Below are 20,186 nucleotides of genomic sequence, written 5' to 3' on the forward strand. Positions count from 1 at the left end.
GATGATGATCAGGATGATCAGGATGAGGAGCACTTGTTTCCATGCCTATAATCTATGAAAATTGTAGTTTGTTGAAAAAGAGCATTGTTATGTGTCCTGTCCTGAGTTGCTTTCCCCGGGGTATGCTGTCTCTGTAGTGAAGTAGCTAGTAACGACATGCCCGGCACTGTTTAAAATCAAATTACTAGTACCAGTATGCGAAAGAAAATCAATGTGGCAGAATCAAGATTGGGTGGGCCTACGCCTTTGATGACATGTGTGTGTGTGTGTGTGTGTGTGTGCGTGCGTGCGTGCGTGCGTGCGTGTGATTACACTGGGGGGCAGGGGTAACTGCAGTTGGATCCCTGGACGGATACCCTGATGCCGTCAATCCTTTTTCTGCACCTTGTCCTCACCCACTTACTGAGGTGTGGTGAGTCCATAAGTGGGATCATTTTCAAGTCCATCCAGAGTTTTGGGGATTTCAGGGGGTGTCGGCCGTTGGGCGGTTCAATAACCAATAGTCCTTATGCACATTGTACAGATGTACGAAGTTCTGTACTATGGCCGTAGGTGTGTACATACCCGGTTGGGTGTTCATTGTGTGCTATATGCGCGTTTGACCCATTTAGCCTCACAATTCATGGCAAACGATCACTTTTCAAGCCTTCTTCACTTTGGGATTGAACTAACGACTAGCTAGATCTCTGCCGGAAAAAGATTTCGTATGAAATGCCTTCATGGCCCATTTCATAGTGGAAATAGCAGTAAACACAATAGGGTCCTGCACATTCAACACCCAACCGGGTCTACGGGATTCTACAAGATTATACGGGATTTCGTGCATCTGTACAATGTGCATAAGGCCTATTGAGTCATCTTTCCAAGATTCCTTTTGAGTCTCTCTCCCCTCTCCCGGGGAGACCCACATGACCAGTTTTGGCAGTGAGCAACAACAAGTGTGTGTGTGTGTGTGTGTGTGTGTGTGTGTGTGTGTGTGTGTGTGTGTGTGTGTGTGTGTGTGTGTGTGTGTGTGTGTGTGTGAGTGTGTGTGTGTGAGTGCGTGCATGTGTGTGTGTGATTGCGTGAATGTGTGCACGTGTGCGATCTTGTGTGTTGTCAATGAATATTCAAGCCTTTTGCTAACACTTTCATGGCTTGATTTTGTCGTCTTGTAGGATGCAAAAAACCGACCCAGCGACACTCGTGTGTTCCATTGTCATGTAAGTTTTAAATCTGTGCAGCATGTCACTCATCCCTTTCTGAATAGCGAGACAATGCTTTTGTCTGCTGAAGCAAGATATGTACAGCTGTACATGTACTGGCAATGCATGGGTTGTAGGGTACTCACTGGGGAAACACACAATACGTCACCTGAACGTGTTCTGTAGCCTGTTGGACTGTTGCCCTGCTGCACATGTTTTTACTTAATGTGTGGTCTCTTTGGGTATTTCTTTGACTTGCGTACCGTATTTTCCCCAATAAATGTACAGTACTTTTATTTTTTCAAAGGTGGTCAGACCTGTACTACTATAGGAGACTGTATTGGTATTGGAGACCTGTACATTTATTGTTTCTGGAAAGATTGATTGCCTTACGTGGGTGGCAAACAAATCGTGATAATGATACTGTAAGTGTAAGGCTGTAAATACATCCAACCATGGTAAGAAACAGTGTAGAAAGACACAAAGATGACAAACGGGTAGGAAAAACGAAGTAAGGTGGACCCTGGTACCTGTACCCCAGTAATGCCCATCACATCATTCCGGCATGTATTATTATTAGAGACGTGTACTTATCTATGAGTGACATGTAAGTACATATCTACATTGTATATCCACAGTTGTGCACTACGAATTTGCCGCATGTGTTCACTGTTTCCTCCGGATTCATAGAGTGAGGACGTACACACATACAACTCTCCTATCCTGCGCGGGTACACGTGTTCCTGCATTGCAGTTTGCACACGCATGTGGGCCAAGTTAGGTGTGTGTGTGTGTGTGTGTGTGTGTGTGCGCACGCGTGCTTGCGTGTGGGCGCACGCGTGCTTGCGTGCATGTGTGTGTGTGGTTCAATGACGTATGTGTAATGTACTAGGTTTGTCAAGCATCAGCTAACATGGCCGAAGATTATGTGCCAAGATGGCAGAACAAGACTCCTGTAGCATTCAACATTCAACTACCAGTTGCTATCCGTCATCGCACACACCCGAATGAAATGCTTCTCAACCAGTTTTCATCGCCGTGTAAGTACTAAAGTAGCCTGTATTTGGCACTATTTGCTACACCAGTGTTTCGGCTTTCAATACTAGTGTAGTATAGCGGCTATGCTGACTGCAGCTGCTATAGCACTACCTCTCGTGCACTATGTCATTTTAGTGTACGTAGGTTTGTTGCACTTTTAGCCTGCCATTGTCAGTGAGTTGTCAGTGAGTTGTCAGTGAATGGTCAGTGAATGGTCAATGAGTTGTCAATGAATGGTCAATGAGTGTTGTGTGCCTGCATGGCACTTACATGTACTCCGGATTCACTTTTAATGAGCCTGCTGCTGCTGCTGCTGCTGCTGCTGTCGCCGCTGGTGCTGATGCTGATACTCCTACTGCTGCTTGACTACGAACACGAGGGTACTGCATACTGCGCAGATGCTATCAGAGAGGTTTCGCATATGGACGGATTCGAACTTTAGCTGCACTATGATTGTGTTGGAATATGAGATTTTGGTGCTGACATTGCAGTGGAAATCAGGAAAACGTCTCACTAACTTCTCTATTGTATTGAGATTGCACCGGATTTGCACTGGTTGGCGAAGAAACCGAATATGGCGTTCTGATTGGACTGGCGCCTTGTGTAGAATTCTGTGTTACTGCTTGTAGGTGATTCTTGTGATTCTTGTCATTCTTGTGATTGTGTCTGTTCTTCTTAGGTGTCCTATTCCTGATCAATGTACCCAACCATTGTGATGCAGCTGAGTTGTATAGCATTGTACGTGACAGGCTGGATCATGCCTGCTCTTTGCCCACAACTTGTTCTGGATCGTCGCTGTCTCTCTCAACAGGTACTGGCTTCTACAAGAGCAGTCCTAACTGCTGATATCTTGATTGAATGTCCACGTGCATGCATGACTACATGTGACTTTTGGGCAAGCCTTTGCGCATGTTAGGGTTCATGTTAGTGCAGGGGGATATTGTTGACTTGATTGTAGCCTTTTCTAATTGTCCGTACAATTCAACGCAGCCACTTACACGTAACACATGTAGAACTCTTCACTTCTCCACTTGAACTCCAAAGATGGTGTCTTCTTTCACTGCGAATAACTACTGTCTACTGAAGTAGCAGATGTTTTGGGCCTGTTCCATCATCAGAGTGAAATGTGAATAACAACGGTGTAGTGCGCAGTTCATTGTATCCCAACAAATAGCCCATACAGAACATGTTGTGTGCCTTGTGGAAGCCTGGGCGGACTGGACAAACATTGAACTTGGCCAAGACCATGAGCGTATTTCATACTGGTCAAACATATTGACTGCAATGAAGTTTTGGTGTTGGGTTACTGGTGATGGTCATGGCGGGTTTGTACTAGGCGATGTGACAATCTTTGACTGTGACTCGATGCCCACCTTTTCGTTGTTCTATGTCCATATAAATGCATCCCCGTGTGTCTGCGTGGATGTGTGTGTGTGGGTTGTGCACATGTGTGTGTGTGTGTGAGAGAGTGCGTGTGTGTGTACGTTTGTATGTTTACATGTGTGTGTGTGCACATGTGTGTGTGTGTGTGTGTGTGTGTGCACTTGTGTGTGTGCATGTGTGTGCGTGCACGTGTGTGCGTGCACGTGTGTGCGTGCACGTGTGTGCGTGCACGTGTGTGTGTGTATGTATGTGCGTGTGTGCGTGTGTATGTATGTGCGTGTGACTGTGTGCGTGTGGATGTATGCGTGTGCACGCGTGCTTGAAAATGTGCATGTATTGTTTGTGCAGCTGCCTTGAAGTCCAGGAATGCTATACAGTCTGGTCAATTCGTTCTCTCCGTTGTGGACCCAATAGTAAGTAAAAAATTATCACCACTCTTTCTGTTATTCCAGCTATTTTGTATGGCTACTGCTACCTGAAACAATACATGCACATGTCGGTCACTGAGTCACTGAGTGTGACACCTCTTAGGCTGCTGTCACACTGCGGAATTTTCAGCCTTTCAGCCAAAAACAAGCGGACAAGTTCTGCTTTTTCTATGGCAGCGGATGAATTCTCTCCCTTTTCCACTGAGCGTCTTTCACCCCCAAAACCCACATCTGTTGTCGCTTGGACTCTATTCACCTGACTTTAGAATGCAGTGTGACCAGACAGTCAGCTGAACGCATGCAAAACATTTCAGCTGGTGATCCAGAAGCTCATGCAGTGTGACTGCGACCTGGGGAAATGTACTAGTGTAGTGTGACTACGGCCTGGGGAAATGTACTAGTGTAGTGTAACTGCAGCCTGGGGAAATATACTAGTGTAGTGTGACTACGGCCTGGGGAAATGTACTAGTGTAGTGTGACTGCGACCTGGGGAAATGTACTACTGTAGTGTGACTGCGACCTGGGGAAATGTACTACTGTAGTGTGACTGCAGCCTGGGGAAATGTACTAGTGTAGTGTGACTGCAGCCTGGGGAAATGTACTAGTGTAGTGTGACTACGGCCTGGGGAAATGTACTAGTGTAGTGTGACTGCAGCCTGGGGAAATGTACTAGTGTAGTGTGACTACGGCCTGGGGAAATGTACTAGTGTAGTGTGACTGCGACCTGGGGAAATGTACTACTGTAGTGTGACTGCGACCTGGGGAAATGTACTAGTGTAGTGTGACTGCGACCTGGGGAAATATACTAGTGTAGTGTGACTGCGACCTGGGGAAATGTACTAGTGTAGTGTGACTGCGACCTGGGGAAATGCACTAGTGTAGTGTGACTGCGACCTGGGGAAATGTACTAGTGTAGTGTGACTGCGACCTGGGGAAATGCACTAGTGTAGTGTGACTGCAGCCTGGGGAAATGTACTAGTGTAGTGTGACTGCAGCCTGGGGAAATGTACTAGTGTAGTGTGACTGCGACCTGGGGAAATGTACTAGTGTAGTGTGACTGCAGCCTGGGGAAATGTACTAGTGTAGTGTGACTGCGACCTGGGGAAATGTACTAGTGTAGTGTGACTGCGACCTGGGGAAATGTACTAGTGTAGTGTGACTGCGACCTGGGGAAATGTACTAGTGTAGTGTGACTACGGCCTGGGGAAATGTACTAGTGTAGTGTGACTACGGCCTGGGGAAATGTACTAGTGTAGTGTGACTGCAGCCTGGGGAAATGTACTAGTGTAGTGTAACTGCAGCCTGGGGAAATGTACTAGTGTAGTGTGACTGCAGCCTGGGGAAATGTACTAGTGTAGTGTGACTACGGCCTGGGGAAATGTACTAGTGTAGTGTGACTGCAGCCTGGGGAAATGTACTAGTGTAGTGTAACTGCAGCCTGGGGAAATGTACTAGTGTAGTGTGACTGCGACCTGGGGAAATGTACTAGTGTAGTGTGACTGCAGCCTGGGGAAATGTACTAGTGTAGTGTGACTGCGACCTGGGGAAATGTACTAGTGTAGTGTGACTGCAGCCTGGGGAAATGTACTAGTGTAGTGTGACTGCAGCCTGGGGAAATGTACTAGTGTAGTGTGACTGCGACCTGGGGAAATGTACTAGTGTAGTGTGACTACGGCCTGGGGAAATGTACTAGTGTAGTGTGACTGCGACCTGGGGAAATGTACTAGTGTAGTGTGACTGCGACCTGGGGAAATGTACTACTGTAGTGTGACTGCGACCTGGGGAAATGTACTAGTGTAGTGTGACTGCGACCTGGGGAAATATACTAGTGTAGTGTGACTGCGACCTGGGGAAATGTACTAGTGTAGTGTGACTGCGACCTGGGGAAATGCACTAGTGTAGTGTGACTGCGACCTGGGGAAATATACTAGTGTAGTGTGACTGCGACCTGGGGAAATGTACTAGTGTAGTGTGACTGCGACCTGGGGAAATGCACTAGTGTCGTGTGACTGCGACCTGGGGAAATGTACTAGTGTAGTGTGACTGCGACCTGGGGAAATGTACTACTGTAGTGTGACTGCGACCTGGGGAAATGTACTAGTGTAGTGTGACTGCAGCCTGGGGAAATGTACTAGTGTAGTGTGACTGCGACCTGGGGAAATGTACTAGTGTAGTGTGACTGCGACCTGGGGAAATATACTAGTGTAGTGTGACTGCGACCTGGGGAAATGTACTAGTGTAGTGTGACTGCGACCTGGGGAAATGTACTACTGTAGTGTGACTGCGACCTGGGGAAATGTACTAGTGTAGTGTGACTGCGACCTGGGGAAATGTACTAGTGTAGTGTGACTGCGACCTGGGGAAATGTACTAGTGTAGTGTGACTGCGACCTGGGGAAATGTACTAGTGTAGTGTGACTGCGACCTGGGGAAATGTACTAGTGTAGTGTGACTGCAGCCTGGGGAAATGTACTAGTGTAGTGTGACTACGGCCTGGGGAAATGTACTAGTGCAGTGTGACTGCGACCTGGGGAAATGTACTAGTGTAGTGTGACTGCGACCTGGGGAAATGTACTAGTGTAGTGTGACTGCGACCTGGGGAAATGTACTAGTGTAGTGTGACTGCGACCTGGGGAAATGTACTAGTGTAGTGTGACTGCGACCTGGGGAAATGTACTAGTGTAGTGTGACTACGGCCTGGGGAAATGTACTAGTGTAGTGTGACTGCGACCTGGGGAAATGTACTAGTGTAGTGTGACTGCGGCCTGGGGAAATGTACTAGTGTAGTGTGACTACGGCCTGGGGAAATGTACTAGTGTAGTGTGACTGCGACCTGGGGAAATGTACTAGTGTAGTGTGACTGCAGCCTGGGGAAATGTACTAGTGTAGTGTGACTGCGACCTGGGGAAATGTACTAGTGTAGTGTGACTACGGCCTGGGGAAATGTACTAGTGTAGTGTGACTGCGACCTGGGGAAATGTAGTAGTGTAGTGTGACTGCAGCCTGGGGAAATGTACTAGTGTAGTGTGACTGCAGCCTGGGGAAATGTACTAGTGTAGTGTGACTGCAGCCTGGGGAAATGTACTAGTGTAGTGTGACTGCAGCCTGGGGAAATGTACTAGTGTAGTGTGACTGCAGCCTGGGGAAATGTACTAGTGTAGTGTGACTGCGACCTGGGGAAATGTACTAGTGTAGTGTGACTGCAGCCTGGGGAAATGTACTAGTGTAGTGTGACTGCGACCTGGGGAAATGTACTAGTGTAGTGTGACTGCGACCTGGGGAAATGTACTAGTGTAGTGTGACTACGGCCTGGGGAAATGTACTAGTGTAGTGTGACTACGGCCTGGGGAAATGTACTAGTGTAGTGTGACTACGGCCTGGGGAAATGTACTAGTGTAGTGTGACTGCAGCCTGGGGAAATGTACTAGTGTAGTGTAACTGCAGCCTGGGGAAATGTACTAGTGTAGTGTGACTGCAGCCTGGGGAAATGTACTAGTGTAGTGTGACTGCAGCCTGGGGAAATGTACTAGTGTAGTGTGACTGCGACCTGGGGAAATGTACTAGTGTAGTGTGACTACGGCCTGGGGAAATGTACTAGTGTAGTGTGACTGCGACCTGGGGAAATGTACTAGTGTAGTGTGACTGCAGCCTGGGGAAATGTACTAGTGTAGTGTGACTACGGCCTGGGGAAATGTACTAGTGTAGTGTGACTGCAGCCTGGGGACATGTACTAGTGTAGTGTGACTGCGACCTGGGGAAATGTACTAGTGTAGTGTGACTGCAGCCTGGGGAAATGTACTAGTGTAGTGTAACTGCAGCCTGGGGAAATGTACTAGTGTAGTGTGACTACGGCCTGGGGAAATGTACTAGTGTAGTGTGACTGCGACCTGGGGAAATGTACTAGTGTAGTGTGACTGCAGCCTGGGGAAATGTACTAGTGTAGTGTGACTACGGCCTGGGGAAATGTACTAGTGTAGTGTGACTGCAGCCTGGGGAAATGTACTAGTGTAGTGTGACTGCGACCTGGGGAAATGTACTAGTGTAGTGTGACTGCGACCTGGGGAAATGTACTAGTGTAGTGTGACTACGGCCTGGGGAAATGTACTAGTGTAGTGTGACTGCGACCTGGGGAAATGTACTAGTGTAGTGTGACTACGGCCTGGGGAAATGTACTAGTGTAGTGTGACTGCAGCCTGGGGAAATGTACTAGTGTAGTGTGACTGCAGCCTGGGGAAATGTACTAGTGTAGTGTGACTGCAGCCTGGGGAAATGTACTAGTGTAGTGTAACTGCAGCCTGGGGAAATGTACTAGTGTAGTGTGACTGCGACCTGGGGAAATGTACTAGTGTAGTGTGACTACGGCCTGGGGAAATGTACTAGTGTAGTGTGACTGCGACCTGGGGAAATGTACTAGTGTAGTGTGACTGCAGCCTGGGGAAATGTACTAGTGTAGTGTGACTACGGCCTGGGGAAATGTACTAGTGTAGTGTGACTGCAGCCTGGGGAAATGTACTAGTGTAGTGTGACTGCGACCTGGGGAAATGTACTAGTGTAGTGTAACTGCAGCCTGGGGAAATGTACTAGTGTAGTGTGACTGCGACCTGGGGAAATGTACTAGTGTAGTGTGACTGCGACCTGGGGAAATGTACTAGTGTAGTGTGACTGCGACCTGGGGAAATGTACTAGTGTAGTGTGACTACGGCCTGGGGAAATGTACTAGTGTAGTGTGACTGCAGCCTGGGGAAATGTACAAGTGTAGTGTGACTGCAGCCTGGGGAAATGTACTAGTGTAGTGTGATTGCGACCTGGGGAAATGTACTAGTGTAGTGTGACTGCGACCTGGGGAAATGTACTAGTGTAGTGTGACTGCGACCTGGGGAAATGTACTAGTGTAGTGTGACTGCGACCTGGGGAAATGTACTAGTGTAGTGTGACTGCGACCTGGGGAAATGTACTAGTGTAGTGTGACTGCGACCTGGGGAAATGTACTGGTGTAGTGTGACTGCAGCCTGGGGAAATGTACTAGTGTAGTGTGACTACGGCCTGGGGAAATGTACTAGTGTAGTGTGACTGCAGCCTGGGGAAATGCACTAGTGTAGTGTGACTGCGACCTGGGGAAATGTACTAGTGTAGTGTGACTGCGACCTGGGGAAATGTACTAGTGTAGTGTGACTGCGACCTGGGGAAATGTACTAGTGTAGTGTGACTGCAGCCTGGGGAAATGTACTAGTGTAGTGTGACTGCAGCCTGGGGAAATGTACTATAGTCTGTTTCAAAAAGATTTACAATCAGGTTTGGGTCTTAAAAAGTATGAAGATAAGAGAAATTTGGACAACAAAGTACATAGAATGGCTTGTTAGGACACGGCAAATTGTGCTGTGAAGGTTTCGGAACAATTGGATCAGCAGTTAAGGAGTTAGAATTTCGGCCAGGTTTCCGGCCTTTTCCCATGGTTTACAATTTGCCCAGGAAGCCAGTATCGATTTTTTATCAAAACCCACGATTTATCCTTTCCTTTTTGCGCTTGTGGTTATGAATGCTGTCTGCTGACCATGAAGTTGTGAGTTCAAATCCCAACCTATCCTCAATAAGTCAACAAGTCAAACTTTTTTCTTCATTGTTTTGGTGATCAAGCTGGTACGAGACAAAGAAGATGGCTGCACCAAACGACTTGTTGTTGTTGTTGGAGCTCGCGCTTCCTGCCGAACTGACTGACACTTGACTGGCTCACGCCATGTGAACACACCCACAACACTGCAATGGTGTGAGTGAATAATGGAAATCATCGCGCTGTAGCTTTTTGAGATTTATTCTAGTATTTCAAGATCGCCAATTTATTTGAATTTAGCAGTCAACGCCGTCTTCTATCAGCGTTCACAAGCGTCTGCTTTTCTCAAAATGTCGTCGAAGTCACACGGATAGCTTTGCCAAGTCATGGCCTTGGGAATGAGTCCGTGTCGATGTCGTTTTGCATCACACGGTGAGTAAATTGCATCGCAGCTCAAAGAAACTATTTTGGTCACAAAACGAATTGGGACCCATGCCGCGCTCGTCAATATTTACAACACTTTCGTTTCGACATGTCCTCTCTGACTCCATTATCGATACGAGGAAGAACTCGTTTGTTGTAAACCAGACGATAGACGTACATGACTGTATCAACGTGAGTGAGTTGTCATTTTTCCTGCTTTCGCGCGGAATATTTCTTCGAGTTCACAGTGAGTTTTTCCAAGCAGCGCTCGAGTGCTCATACGGTAAGACGCCAAACTCCGCGGGCGATCGCCAGGATTGTAAATCTTTTTGAAACGGACTGTAGTGTAGTGTGACTGCAGCCTGGGGAAATGTACTAGTGTAGTGTGACTGCCACCTGGGGAAATGTACTAGTGCAGTGTGACTGCGACCTGGGGAAATGTACTAGTGTAGTGTGACTGCGACCTGGGGAAATGTACTAGTGTAGTGTGACTGCGACCTGGGGAAATATACTAGTGTAGTGTGACTGCAGCCTGGGGAAATGTACTAGTGTAGTGTGACTGCGACCTGGGGAAATGTACTAGTGTAGTGTGACTGCGACCTGGGGAAATGTACTAGTGTAGTGTGACTGCAGCCTGGGGAAATGTACTAGTGTAGTGTGACTACGACCTGGGGAAATGTACTAGTGTAGTGTGACTGCGACCTGGGGAAATGTACTAGTGTAGTGTGACTACGGCCTGGGGAAATGTACTAGTGTAGTGTGACTACGGCCTGGGGAAATGTACTAGTGTAGTGTGACTGCGACCTGGGGAAATGTACTAGTGTAGTGTGACTGCAGCCTGGGGAAATGTACTAGTGTAGTGTGACTACGGCCTGGGGAAATGTACTAGTGTAGTGTGACTGCGACCTGGGGAAATGTACTAGTGTAGTGTGACTGCGACCTGGGGAAATGTACTAGTGTAGTGTGACTGCGAACTGGGGAAATGTACCAGTGCAGTGTGACTGCGACCTGGGGAAATGTACTAGTGTAGTGTGACTACGGCCTGGGGAAATGTACTAGTGTAGTGTGACTGCAGCCGGGGGAAATGTACTAGTGTAGTGTGACTGCGACCTGGGGAAATGTAGTAGTGTAGTGTGACTACGGCCTGGGGAAATGTACTAGTGTAGTCTGACTGCAGCCTGGGGAAATGTACTAGTGTAGTGTGACTGAGACCTGGGGAAATGTACTAGTGTAGTGTGACTGCAGCCTGGGGAAATGTACTAGTGTAGTGTGACTGCAGCCTGGGGAAATATACTAGTGTAGTGTGACTGCGACCTGGGGAAATGTACTAGTGTAGTGTGACTGCGGCCTGGGGAAATGTACTAGTGTAGTGTGACTGCGACCTGGGGAAATGTACTAGTGTAGTGTGACTGCGACCTGGGGAAATGTACTAGTGTAGTGTGACTGCGACCTGGGGAAATGTACTAGTGTAGTGTGACTGCGACCTGGGGAAATGTACTAGTGTAGTGTGACTGCGACCTGGGGAAATGTACCAGTGTAGTGTGACTGCGACCTGGGGAAATGTACTAGTGTAGTGTGACTGCGACCTGGGGAAATGTACTAGTGTAGTGTGACTGCGACCTGGGGAAATGTACTAGTGTAGTGTGACTACGACCTGGGGAAATGTACTAGTGTAGTGTGACTGCGACCTGGGGAAATGTACTAGTGTAGTGTGACTGCGACCTGGGGAAATGTACTAGTGTAGTGTGACTGCAGCCTGGGGAAATGTACTAGTGTAGTGTGACTGCAGCCTGGGGAAATGTACTAGTGTAGTGTGACTGCGACCTGGGGAAATGTACTAGTGTAGTGTGACTGCAGCCTGGGGAAATGTACTAGTGTAGTGTGACTGCGACCTGGGGAAATGTACTAGTGTAGTGTGACTACGGCCTGGGGAAATGTACTAGTGTAGTGTGACTGCGACCTGGGGAAATGTACTGGTGTAGTGTGACTGCGACCTGGGGAAATGTACTAGTGTAGTGTGACTGTGAAACTAGTGTAAGGCCAGCGGCCCGGCCCAGCGCTCAACACACCTTGCAAATGTAGTCCCCTTGTACAGGTGCTCTCCTTGTCCAGGGTCACTTGACTGGACGTTACATCCCTTGGTCCTGGTTGTAGTGGTCTTCTTGGACAGGTGACAAGCTGTGATTCCTCAGGGCATGTTTGCACTGGAAAGCTATTGTTTATGTAAGGATGTGTCGCGTGATGTGCCTTGTTTGAAACTTGCTCATGGCTGCTTTGCTTCTGTGTGTTGTGTGTGTTCAGACATCGAAATGCAGCTACTGCTCTCCGTTCACATGTCCAGGATGTGTTGTACCACGCACTGGTATTGTACAGTTACGCTCATCCGATGTGTTGGCTGTCACTTTCAATATCTCACTACACCAACAGTGTATTGATGGGGTAAGCTTCTTTAGTGTTCATGCTGCCGCTGCTTTTCATAATAAGTTCTACTTCTACCGGTGGTAGTCGGTGGAGTACTGAGAGAGAGAGAGAGTGAGAGAGAGAGAGAGACTTTGAGTGTGAATGTATGCTGCAAGAAGGATACGCCATGGAGTACTGTAAAGTGACAAACTTTCGCGGCGTGCAAATTTAGCGTTTTCATAAATCGGGCTGGTTCACGATGAGAAACGTTTGCGATTCTATCTCTTCAGTCGGACCTTGTACTGTCTACAATCAATGTATGGAGAGGTTTGCGGCGATTTATATTCGCGAATGTGTGATGGTCGCGAAAATAGCGAAATTTAATCTCTAGCGAAAGTTTCTCACTTTACAGTATGTTGATCCGCGTAACGTAGTGTTTGTTGGTATTGCCTTGTTTGTGTGCTTGTGCTTACCCAGCTGGAACTGATCATGAATGATGCGAGTATAGCGGATTATAGGGACAATGATTTCATACCCCTGTCACAGTGCTTGGAAGACTTCATCAAAATGTAGGTCTCTTAACTTTATTGTTATCACGGCTTATACCCCTGTACCCCTGCGTCCTCGTGGCCCTAAAACCCGTGCCCTACGTCCCCCTACCTGGATGCATATAGTGTATAGTGTCCTGCAGGCAGGCATAACGCACTGGTCTAAGATCATGACTGAGAAACAGAGCGTACCATGTTGCTTGCTTGGAAAAGGAAGGATTTTCTATCCGAGTTGCAACCCATAGTTCAATGTGAACTCGTGGCGAGGCGTGGGGGTCACATAGATGCAGTGAATGTAATTTACTAATTTTCGGTCTTGGACAACTGTGTTGAGGGCCTGATCTGATCGACTCACCTCCCCGCCGCTTTAGAAGCTGCACCTGCACATTTATCTTAGCATGATTCTGAAAGGGGTGCCTACGGATATGGATATTTCTTTCTGACTGAGTTTCACGCGGACTGTTCATTTGTTGTTAATATTTATACTGTTTATGGATGACAGCACTCTAGTGTGTGAATGGCAACAGTCTTGGCAGAAAACTGCAGCTGTGTCGTCTTGTCGATGATAAGCATGGCCACGTGCACTGAAACAACTGCATGCTCAAGTAGAGTGTTTTGCATTACATGCTGCACCATGAGTTCACAGTGGTATGGTGTCTAAGGTGCTCTAGTGTCTCTATGGAGGAGTAGGCAGTAGGCAGTAGTGCAGTAATGCACTGGCCAGTCTGTGGCTAGACCACCAGACCACCTTTCCAATGACTTTCTTGCCATTTGCCCATGCTACTGACCATAGCAGAAGCACTAACGAAACACAAACGGAAGCGATGTTGAAAAAAGGAGGACAACATGTTACCAGTTATGACTAACTATCCACTAACGTAACCAGATCTTATACAGTCAGCAAGTGCGACAAAATGGCGCAAAACCGACAAGGAGTACTGAGACATTCGGCGACCTGACACCTAGCTCCTACACTTCTGCAAAGCGAAAACCAACAACCTTCCAACTTGGAAGGCTCAGGTTCGGAAAGGTCCAAGAAGGGAAGGAAAGCGCCACGAAGAAGAGCACGAGCTACGCTCCACGGGGGGGGAGTCATAACTCGTAACATTTTGTCCTTCTCCTTTTTCACCATAATTTAATTGGCTCACCATCCGGGAAGCGATGTCGCTTGTCATTTCAGTAGTGTTTTGTCTTGTTCTTTTGTGTTGTGTGCTTCAGCGAGCAGCTGGGTGGCTCGGACCCGTTTGACTGCCCACATTGTGAGAGTAAGCAAGAGGCTGTGAAGAGCATCACAGTTTCTCGCTTACCTCCGGTTCTTCTTCTGCAGCTCAAGAGGTAATCTTTCCATCTCTTGAAGTACATTTACAGGTAGCTTGTAAACTTACACGTATTAAAATTTAATATGACTACTACCACTACTAGCCAAGGTATATTCGCCTGAGAGTTTGCAACTCTTCATGGCTTTGCTGTGAGACCCATCACCGACAAGTATAAACACACATGACAAACACACGTGACAAACACACGTGACAAACACACATGACAAACACACATGACAAACACACATGACAAACACATGACAAACACACATGACAAACACATGACAAACACACATGACATGGTGTAGTGGTGTTACTGTGCACGTGCAGCTTGTTTCAATAAGCAATGTAGTGTTGAAATATCACTCCGTGAAAGTGGACGAAATCTCCGGAGGATTCAGACTGAACACAAACTGAACGCTGTTGTACGAAACATACATGTACTCGCAGTGAATATAGACTAGGCATGTGAGTTTTGCCATGACAAGCCTGCATAGCGGTATAGCGGTATAGCGGTATAGCGGCATAGCGGTATAGCGGTATAGCGGCATAGCGGTATAGCGGCATAGCGGTATAGCGGTATAGCGGCATAGCGGTATAGCGGCATAGCGGCATAGCGGCATAGCGGCATAGCGGCATAGCGGTATAGCGGTATGTGGAGTTGTCCACTACGGGGTTATCTACAGTATACCGGCAGGTTGTGGAATCTCCGGACTGGAAAGAGTGCCTTGTGTTGAGGGCAAAACAGTTAACGGGGAAGTCCAGTGAGATTGAAACTATCAGGCTCTGTAGAGTTTGGGGCGCTGAGTTGAATGGTCTTTGTCCGAGGAGGCTGTGGTTCGTCAGATATTCCCAATCGACCGTTTATACCGCGCAGTCTACCTTATGCAGGTATGATGACTTTACAGCGGGCAGCCAGGTAACCACGCCATCTATTTGGGTACAAAATGGCCAATGTTCGGAGCCCGTTTTGATTGGGGAACTGTTTATCGCAGCTTCTTAAGACCAAGACCATTCGCCTCAGTGTTTCAAACACTACGTACCCTGAGATTTTCAGTTCTGTAAATCTTCGGGTTTCCTGGCTTTTAGCCTGTTGTGAGTTGGACTGTTCCCGTCCTCTGTGTGCATGTTAACAAACTCATCACAGGGAATCGTACTTGCACTGTATTCATGCACTGTCGTGCTACGTTAGTCATGTGGTACATGTGCTGCATGGACTTGTCATATACATGTACATGGGAGTAAGGGAAGGTGCGCTCTTCCACGACGTTAATCTTGCTTTGAGAAAGAAATATTTTAGTTTTCATGGAATAGTCCAGCCTCGTTTGTGCTACGACGATGAGCCCACACCTGACAAATGACAAAACAGTTAACATGTCCCGGATCTAAAACTTTCAGATCCTGTAGTGTCGTGGCCACATGACGTCATGGTGCAGCCACCCGAGATTCACATTCAAATCACAATATCTCTTGAACGCTTTGTTGCAGAGACGTGGGACCAACACCATTCGACTCAGCGCCCCAAACTCATAGAGGGGCTCAGCTTCACCTGAAACAACATAGAGCAATCACGTAAAGAACATAGTATTGTCCGGGTTAGAATCACCTTCATGTGTTCTGGGTCCGGCTTACAATCTGCAGCTTACCGTATTCTGGGTCCAGATTTCTAGGTTGTTGAACGGCCAGCAAACTTTCAGAGAAAACTGCCATTCTGGACTCACAGAGCTGCCTGTCTCAGTGCTTTGCTCCCTGTTTGCTAGCATACATGTATGTTGGTCACTTGTAAGGGTAGACAGCGTACTTGAAATGGTACATGTATGTTCGTTCTTCTGCTCCTTTTCTTAGGTTCACTTGTGACGGGGCATTTGGCGGTGAAAAATTGGAAAATGCGGTACGGTTTGCCCTGACAGAAGTTGACTTCAGCAGTGTTCTATACGCAGGCAGTGAAGACGACGATGTTGTGTACACTGATACAGGCAGTGATGCTGAAATGGATACTGGTGGAGATGATGATGATGATGATGATGATGATGATGATGGTACGTGTGGTATGACTGATGTGTGTAGCCGTATCGATGAGGACAAGCTGGTCAGTGAGTACGATAATCAGCAGAAGTACCAAGAAGATGATGAGTGTGACCATGGTCACCAGGAACATGGCTATACTGCTGGTGATGATGCATTGAGTGTGGATGGGAAGGCTATGGATATGAGTGGTGTATCAGCTGCACCGGCACTGAGCTCTACTGTCAAGCAAGACCACACTGACAGAACTGCTGCTGCTAAGGAGTGTGTCTACGATGTTACTGCATTCATTTGCCATAGTGGAGGTAAGTTAATTAGTGAATTTCTCATGTTTGCTCTTTTACGTGTCTGATGTGTGTGGAGTCTTGCACATTCATCTGCTTTGGTTAGATTCGACCTTTTTGCTCTTCCAGTGCCGTACTTCGTGTCACAATGTTTGAGTGAAAGTGCCTCGTTAGATCCTTTAAAAAGTGCACTGCTGCTGTGCCCATGTCGGGACGTGTGTGTGTGTGTGTGTGTGTGTGTGTGTGTGTGTGTGTGTGTGTGTGTGTGTGTGTGTGTGTGTGTGTGTGTGTGTGTGTGTGTGTGTGTGTGTGTGTGTGTGTGTGTGTGTGTGTGTGTGTGTGTGTGTGTGTGTGTGTGTGTGTGTGTGTGTGTGTGTGTGTGTGTGTGTGTGTGTGTGTGTGTGTGTGTGTGTGTGTGTGTGTGTGTGTGTGTGTGTGTGTGTGTGTGTGTGTGTGTGTGTGTGTGTGTGTGTGTGTGTGTGTGTGTGTGTGTGTGTGTGTGTGTGTGTGTGTGTGTGTGTGTGTGTGTGTGTGTGTGTGTGTGTGTGTGTGTGTGTGTGTGTGTGTGTGTGTGTGTGTGTGTGTGTGTGTGTGTGTGTGTGTGTGTGTGTGTGTGTGTGTGTGTGTGTGTGTGTGTGTGTGTGTGTGTGTGTGTGTGTGTGTGTGTGTGTGTGTGTGTGTGTGTGTGTGTGTGTGTGTGTGTGTGTGTGTGTGTGTGTGTGTGTGTGTGTGTGTGTGTGTGTGTGTGTGTGTGTGTGTGTGTGTGTGTGTGTGTGTGTGTGTGTGTGTGTGTGTGTGTGTGTGTGTGTGTGTGTGTGTGTGTGTGTGTGTGTGTGTGTGTGTGTGTGTGTGTGTGTGTGTGTGTGTGTGTGTGTGTGTGTGTGTGTGTGTGTGTGTGTGTGTGTGTGTGTGTGTGTGTGTGTGTGTGTGTGTGTGTGTGTGTGTGTGTGTGTGTGTGTGTGTGTGTGTGTGTGTGTGTGTGTGTGTGTGTGTGTGTGTGTGTGTGTGTGTGTGTGTGTGTGTGTGTGTGTGTGTGTGTGTGTGTGTGTGTGTGTGTGTGTGTGTGTGTGTGTGTGTGTGTGTGTGTGTGTGTGTGTGTGTGTGTGTGTGTGTGTGTGTGTGTGTGTGTGTGTGTGTGTGTGTGTGTGTGTGTGTGTGTGTGTGTGTGTGTGTGTGTGTGTGTGTGTGTGTGTGTGTGTGTGTGTGTGTGTGTGAAAAAAGAAAAGAAAAAAAAGAAGAAGAAAAAAAGGAAAAAGGAAAAATAGGGATTCCCTGGCCAGAAAAGTCCCTTCAATCAGCTGTGTGGTAGATACCAGGCTAAATTAGTGGCGGTCAATTCATCAGCCTTGCAAGCTGTTGAATGGTGCAATCCCAGCACAAGTTGCTACTGTAAGACATGTTATTATAACGAGTCGCAAATTTAACGATTGTCCAAAATTCATAGGTTAACGAGAAGATATGTTAACGATCCTGCAGTATTCTGCCATATCCACACACAGCATATATGAAGCAGTACGGCCTCAACGGATCTTATTATAACGAAGAAATGTCATCCGTTAAAACGTTAGATTTGCTTCCTCGTTATATATATAAGTCATGTCTTACAGTATGTCTAACATAGCTGTTCGCTATCATCGCTTCCGTGATGGGCATGTCTGAGTCTGAGTGTGTGTGCAGGGGCGTCGGACACGGTACGGTCACTACGGTATTGACCGTACCACTATTTGCCCCAAGTACCCTGTGAATCAATAAAATGCACTGATTTGGACTCTAAATTCCCAAAATTTTCGGCTCAGCCACCCCTCCCCCACGAGTAAATTGTACTTCAGATGGCTGACCGTACCACACTAAATTACCTTCCGACGTTGCCCCTGCTGTGTATCTGCCAGCTAGTTCGGTTGGTGGGTACACTTATGCCTGATTGTGTTGGGTCTGTTGCCAACAGGCTCGGCTACTTGAAGGTGTAATGTTGTACCTGCCACCTTTGTTGGTTCCAGGGTTCATATACTTTCTGTTTGAAGTATACATACCTGTTAACCATGGACTGCTTCTGGCTAGATTAAATAAAAAATAAAAAATAAATTTCACGGTTCGCGTGAGACTCGGCTGTGGGAACGCCACCACCCTCTAGGATCAAAGGCGCAGATGCAGCGCCTAAACGGTGGGAGGTGAGTAGATCAGACCCACCACCAAGTGGTCAAAGACCGAAATCCCATTAGCTGCATCCATGTTACCCTCGTGCCAGGCCACGAGTTCCCAATTAACTGTGGGTCGCAGCACAGCTGGAAAAATTCCTTCCGCTTCCAAGCAGGACTTGAACCTGGTACCCTCTGTTTCTCATCCATGGTCTTAGACCATCCCACTATGCCTGCCTGCACTGGCACTGGCTAGATTAACTCTTGTGTAATCAACGGTGCTAGTGAAGCTTATATTAGATCTACTCTGATTTAGCCACCCACACTAGTAGCAAGTATTACCTTCACTGGGGGCAGGGGTAACTGCAGTTGGATCCCAGGACGGATACCCTGATGCCGTCAGTCCTTTTTCTGCATCTTGTCCTCACCCACTTACTGAGGTGTGGTGAGCCCATAAGTGGGATCATTTTCAAGTCCACCCAGAGTTTTGGGGATTTCAGGGGGTGTCGGCCGTTGGGCGGTTCAATAGCCAATTGAGTCCTCTTTCCAAGATTCCTTTTGAGTCTCTCTCCCCTCTCCCGGGGAGACCCACGTGACCAGTTTTGGCAGTGAGCAACAAGTACAAGTACAAGTGTGTTTGTGTGTGTATGTGTGTGTATGTGCGTACGTGTGTGTGTACATGCACGTGATGGTGTATGCACATGTACACTATCTGTTGCTAGGGCTGCGTGCAGGGCACTACACAGCGTTTGCCCGTCACCCAGTCAATCTACAGTGGTATTACTACAATGATCGCCATGTTGTTCAGGTAACAACTCATCTACTCATGCACTACTAATTGTACATGCATGCAGCACATGTACTACAGTAAGATCGGGCGCTGAAGAACGCAGGGGCTCGAGCGCAGCCTAGGAAAGTTCTTAAATTTTTGATTCTAGCCAGACCGTTCTTATTCACACGCGCGCGGCGAGTCGAGTGACGTCATGACGTTTGTCATGTACATGTAGTGCAATGACTATGTAGTACTTCTAAACTAGTGGGTGTCGTAAATGGGAATGACTGTACATGTAGCAGTTACTGTTTACACGTACGTGTACATGACATGTACTCACCTCCCATACATGTACAATGTAGATCTACGTGTAAATTCGCAACTTCGTGTAAGTACATGTATGAAAATTTTAAAAGTGTTCTTAAATCTGATAATTCTAGCCTGGACTGTTCTTAAATTTTGCCGGTTTTCCAGCCTGGGTGTTCTTCGGCGAGGTGTTCTTCGGCGCCCGATCTTACTGTATGATGTAGCATGCCTGCCTGCATTGCCAACACTAGGAACTGTGATGAGATTGCATGCTGTCAGCGATGAAAGGTTTGCGTTAGCTGAGTCTTAAAGTTCGATAGTGTCGATGAGTGGTACATTTCAGTCAGTTTTAGGTTTGTGTTCTCCTGACCAACATGTGTGTTCGAGTCAGCAC

At 47.4% G+C, this 20,186-nt stretch overlaps 1 protein-coding gene across 2 annotated transcripts in view; it reads left to right on the forward strand.

The window, feature by feature from the left end:
• Nucleotides 1–20,186, forward strand: part of LOC135809058 (serine-rich adhesin for platelets-like) — a 45,481-nt gene that overhangs the window by 17,706 nt on the left and 7,589 nt on the right. For both annotated transcript variants that reach the window (XM_065322317.1, XM_065322316.1), the window contains exons 13-21: nucleotides 1,158–1,202; nucleotides 2,077–2,224; nucleotides 2,902–3,033; nucleotides 3,954–4,018; nucleotides 12,305–12,442; nucleotides 12,881–12,972; nucleotides 14,170–14,286; nucleotides 16,116–16,600; nucleotides 19,437–19,522. In XM_065322317.1, the coding sequence (XP_065178389.1) occupies nucleotides 1,158–1,202; nucleotides 2,077–2,224; nucleotides 2,902–3,033; nucleotides 3,954–4,018; nucleotides 12,305–12,442; nucleotides 12,881–12,972; nucleotides 14,170–14,286; nucleotides 16,116–16,600; nucleotides 19,437–19,522 (1,308 nt within the window). The remainder of the gene's footprint in view (nucleotides 1–1,157; nucleotides 1,203–2,076; nucleotides 2,225–2,901; nucleotides 3,034–3,953; nucleotides 4,019–12,304; nucleotides 12,443–12,880; nucleotides 12,973–14,169; nucleotides 14,287–16,115; nucleotides 16,601–19,436; nucleotides 19,523–20,186) is intronic.

The sequence above is a fragment of the Sycon ciliatum genome, chromosome 2, assembly GCF_964019385.1.
Source record: "Sycon ciliatum chromosome 2, ocSycCili1.1, whole genome shotgun sequence".
NCBI classification, from domain to species: domain Eukaryota; kingdom Metazoa; phylum Porifera; class Calcarea; order Leucosolenida; family Sycettidae; genus Sycon; species Sycon ciliatum.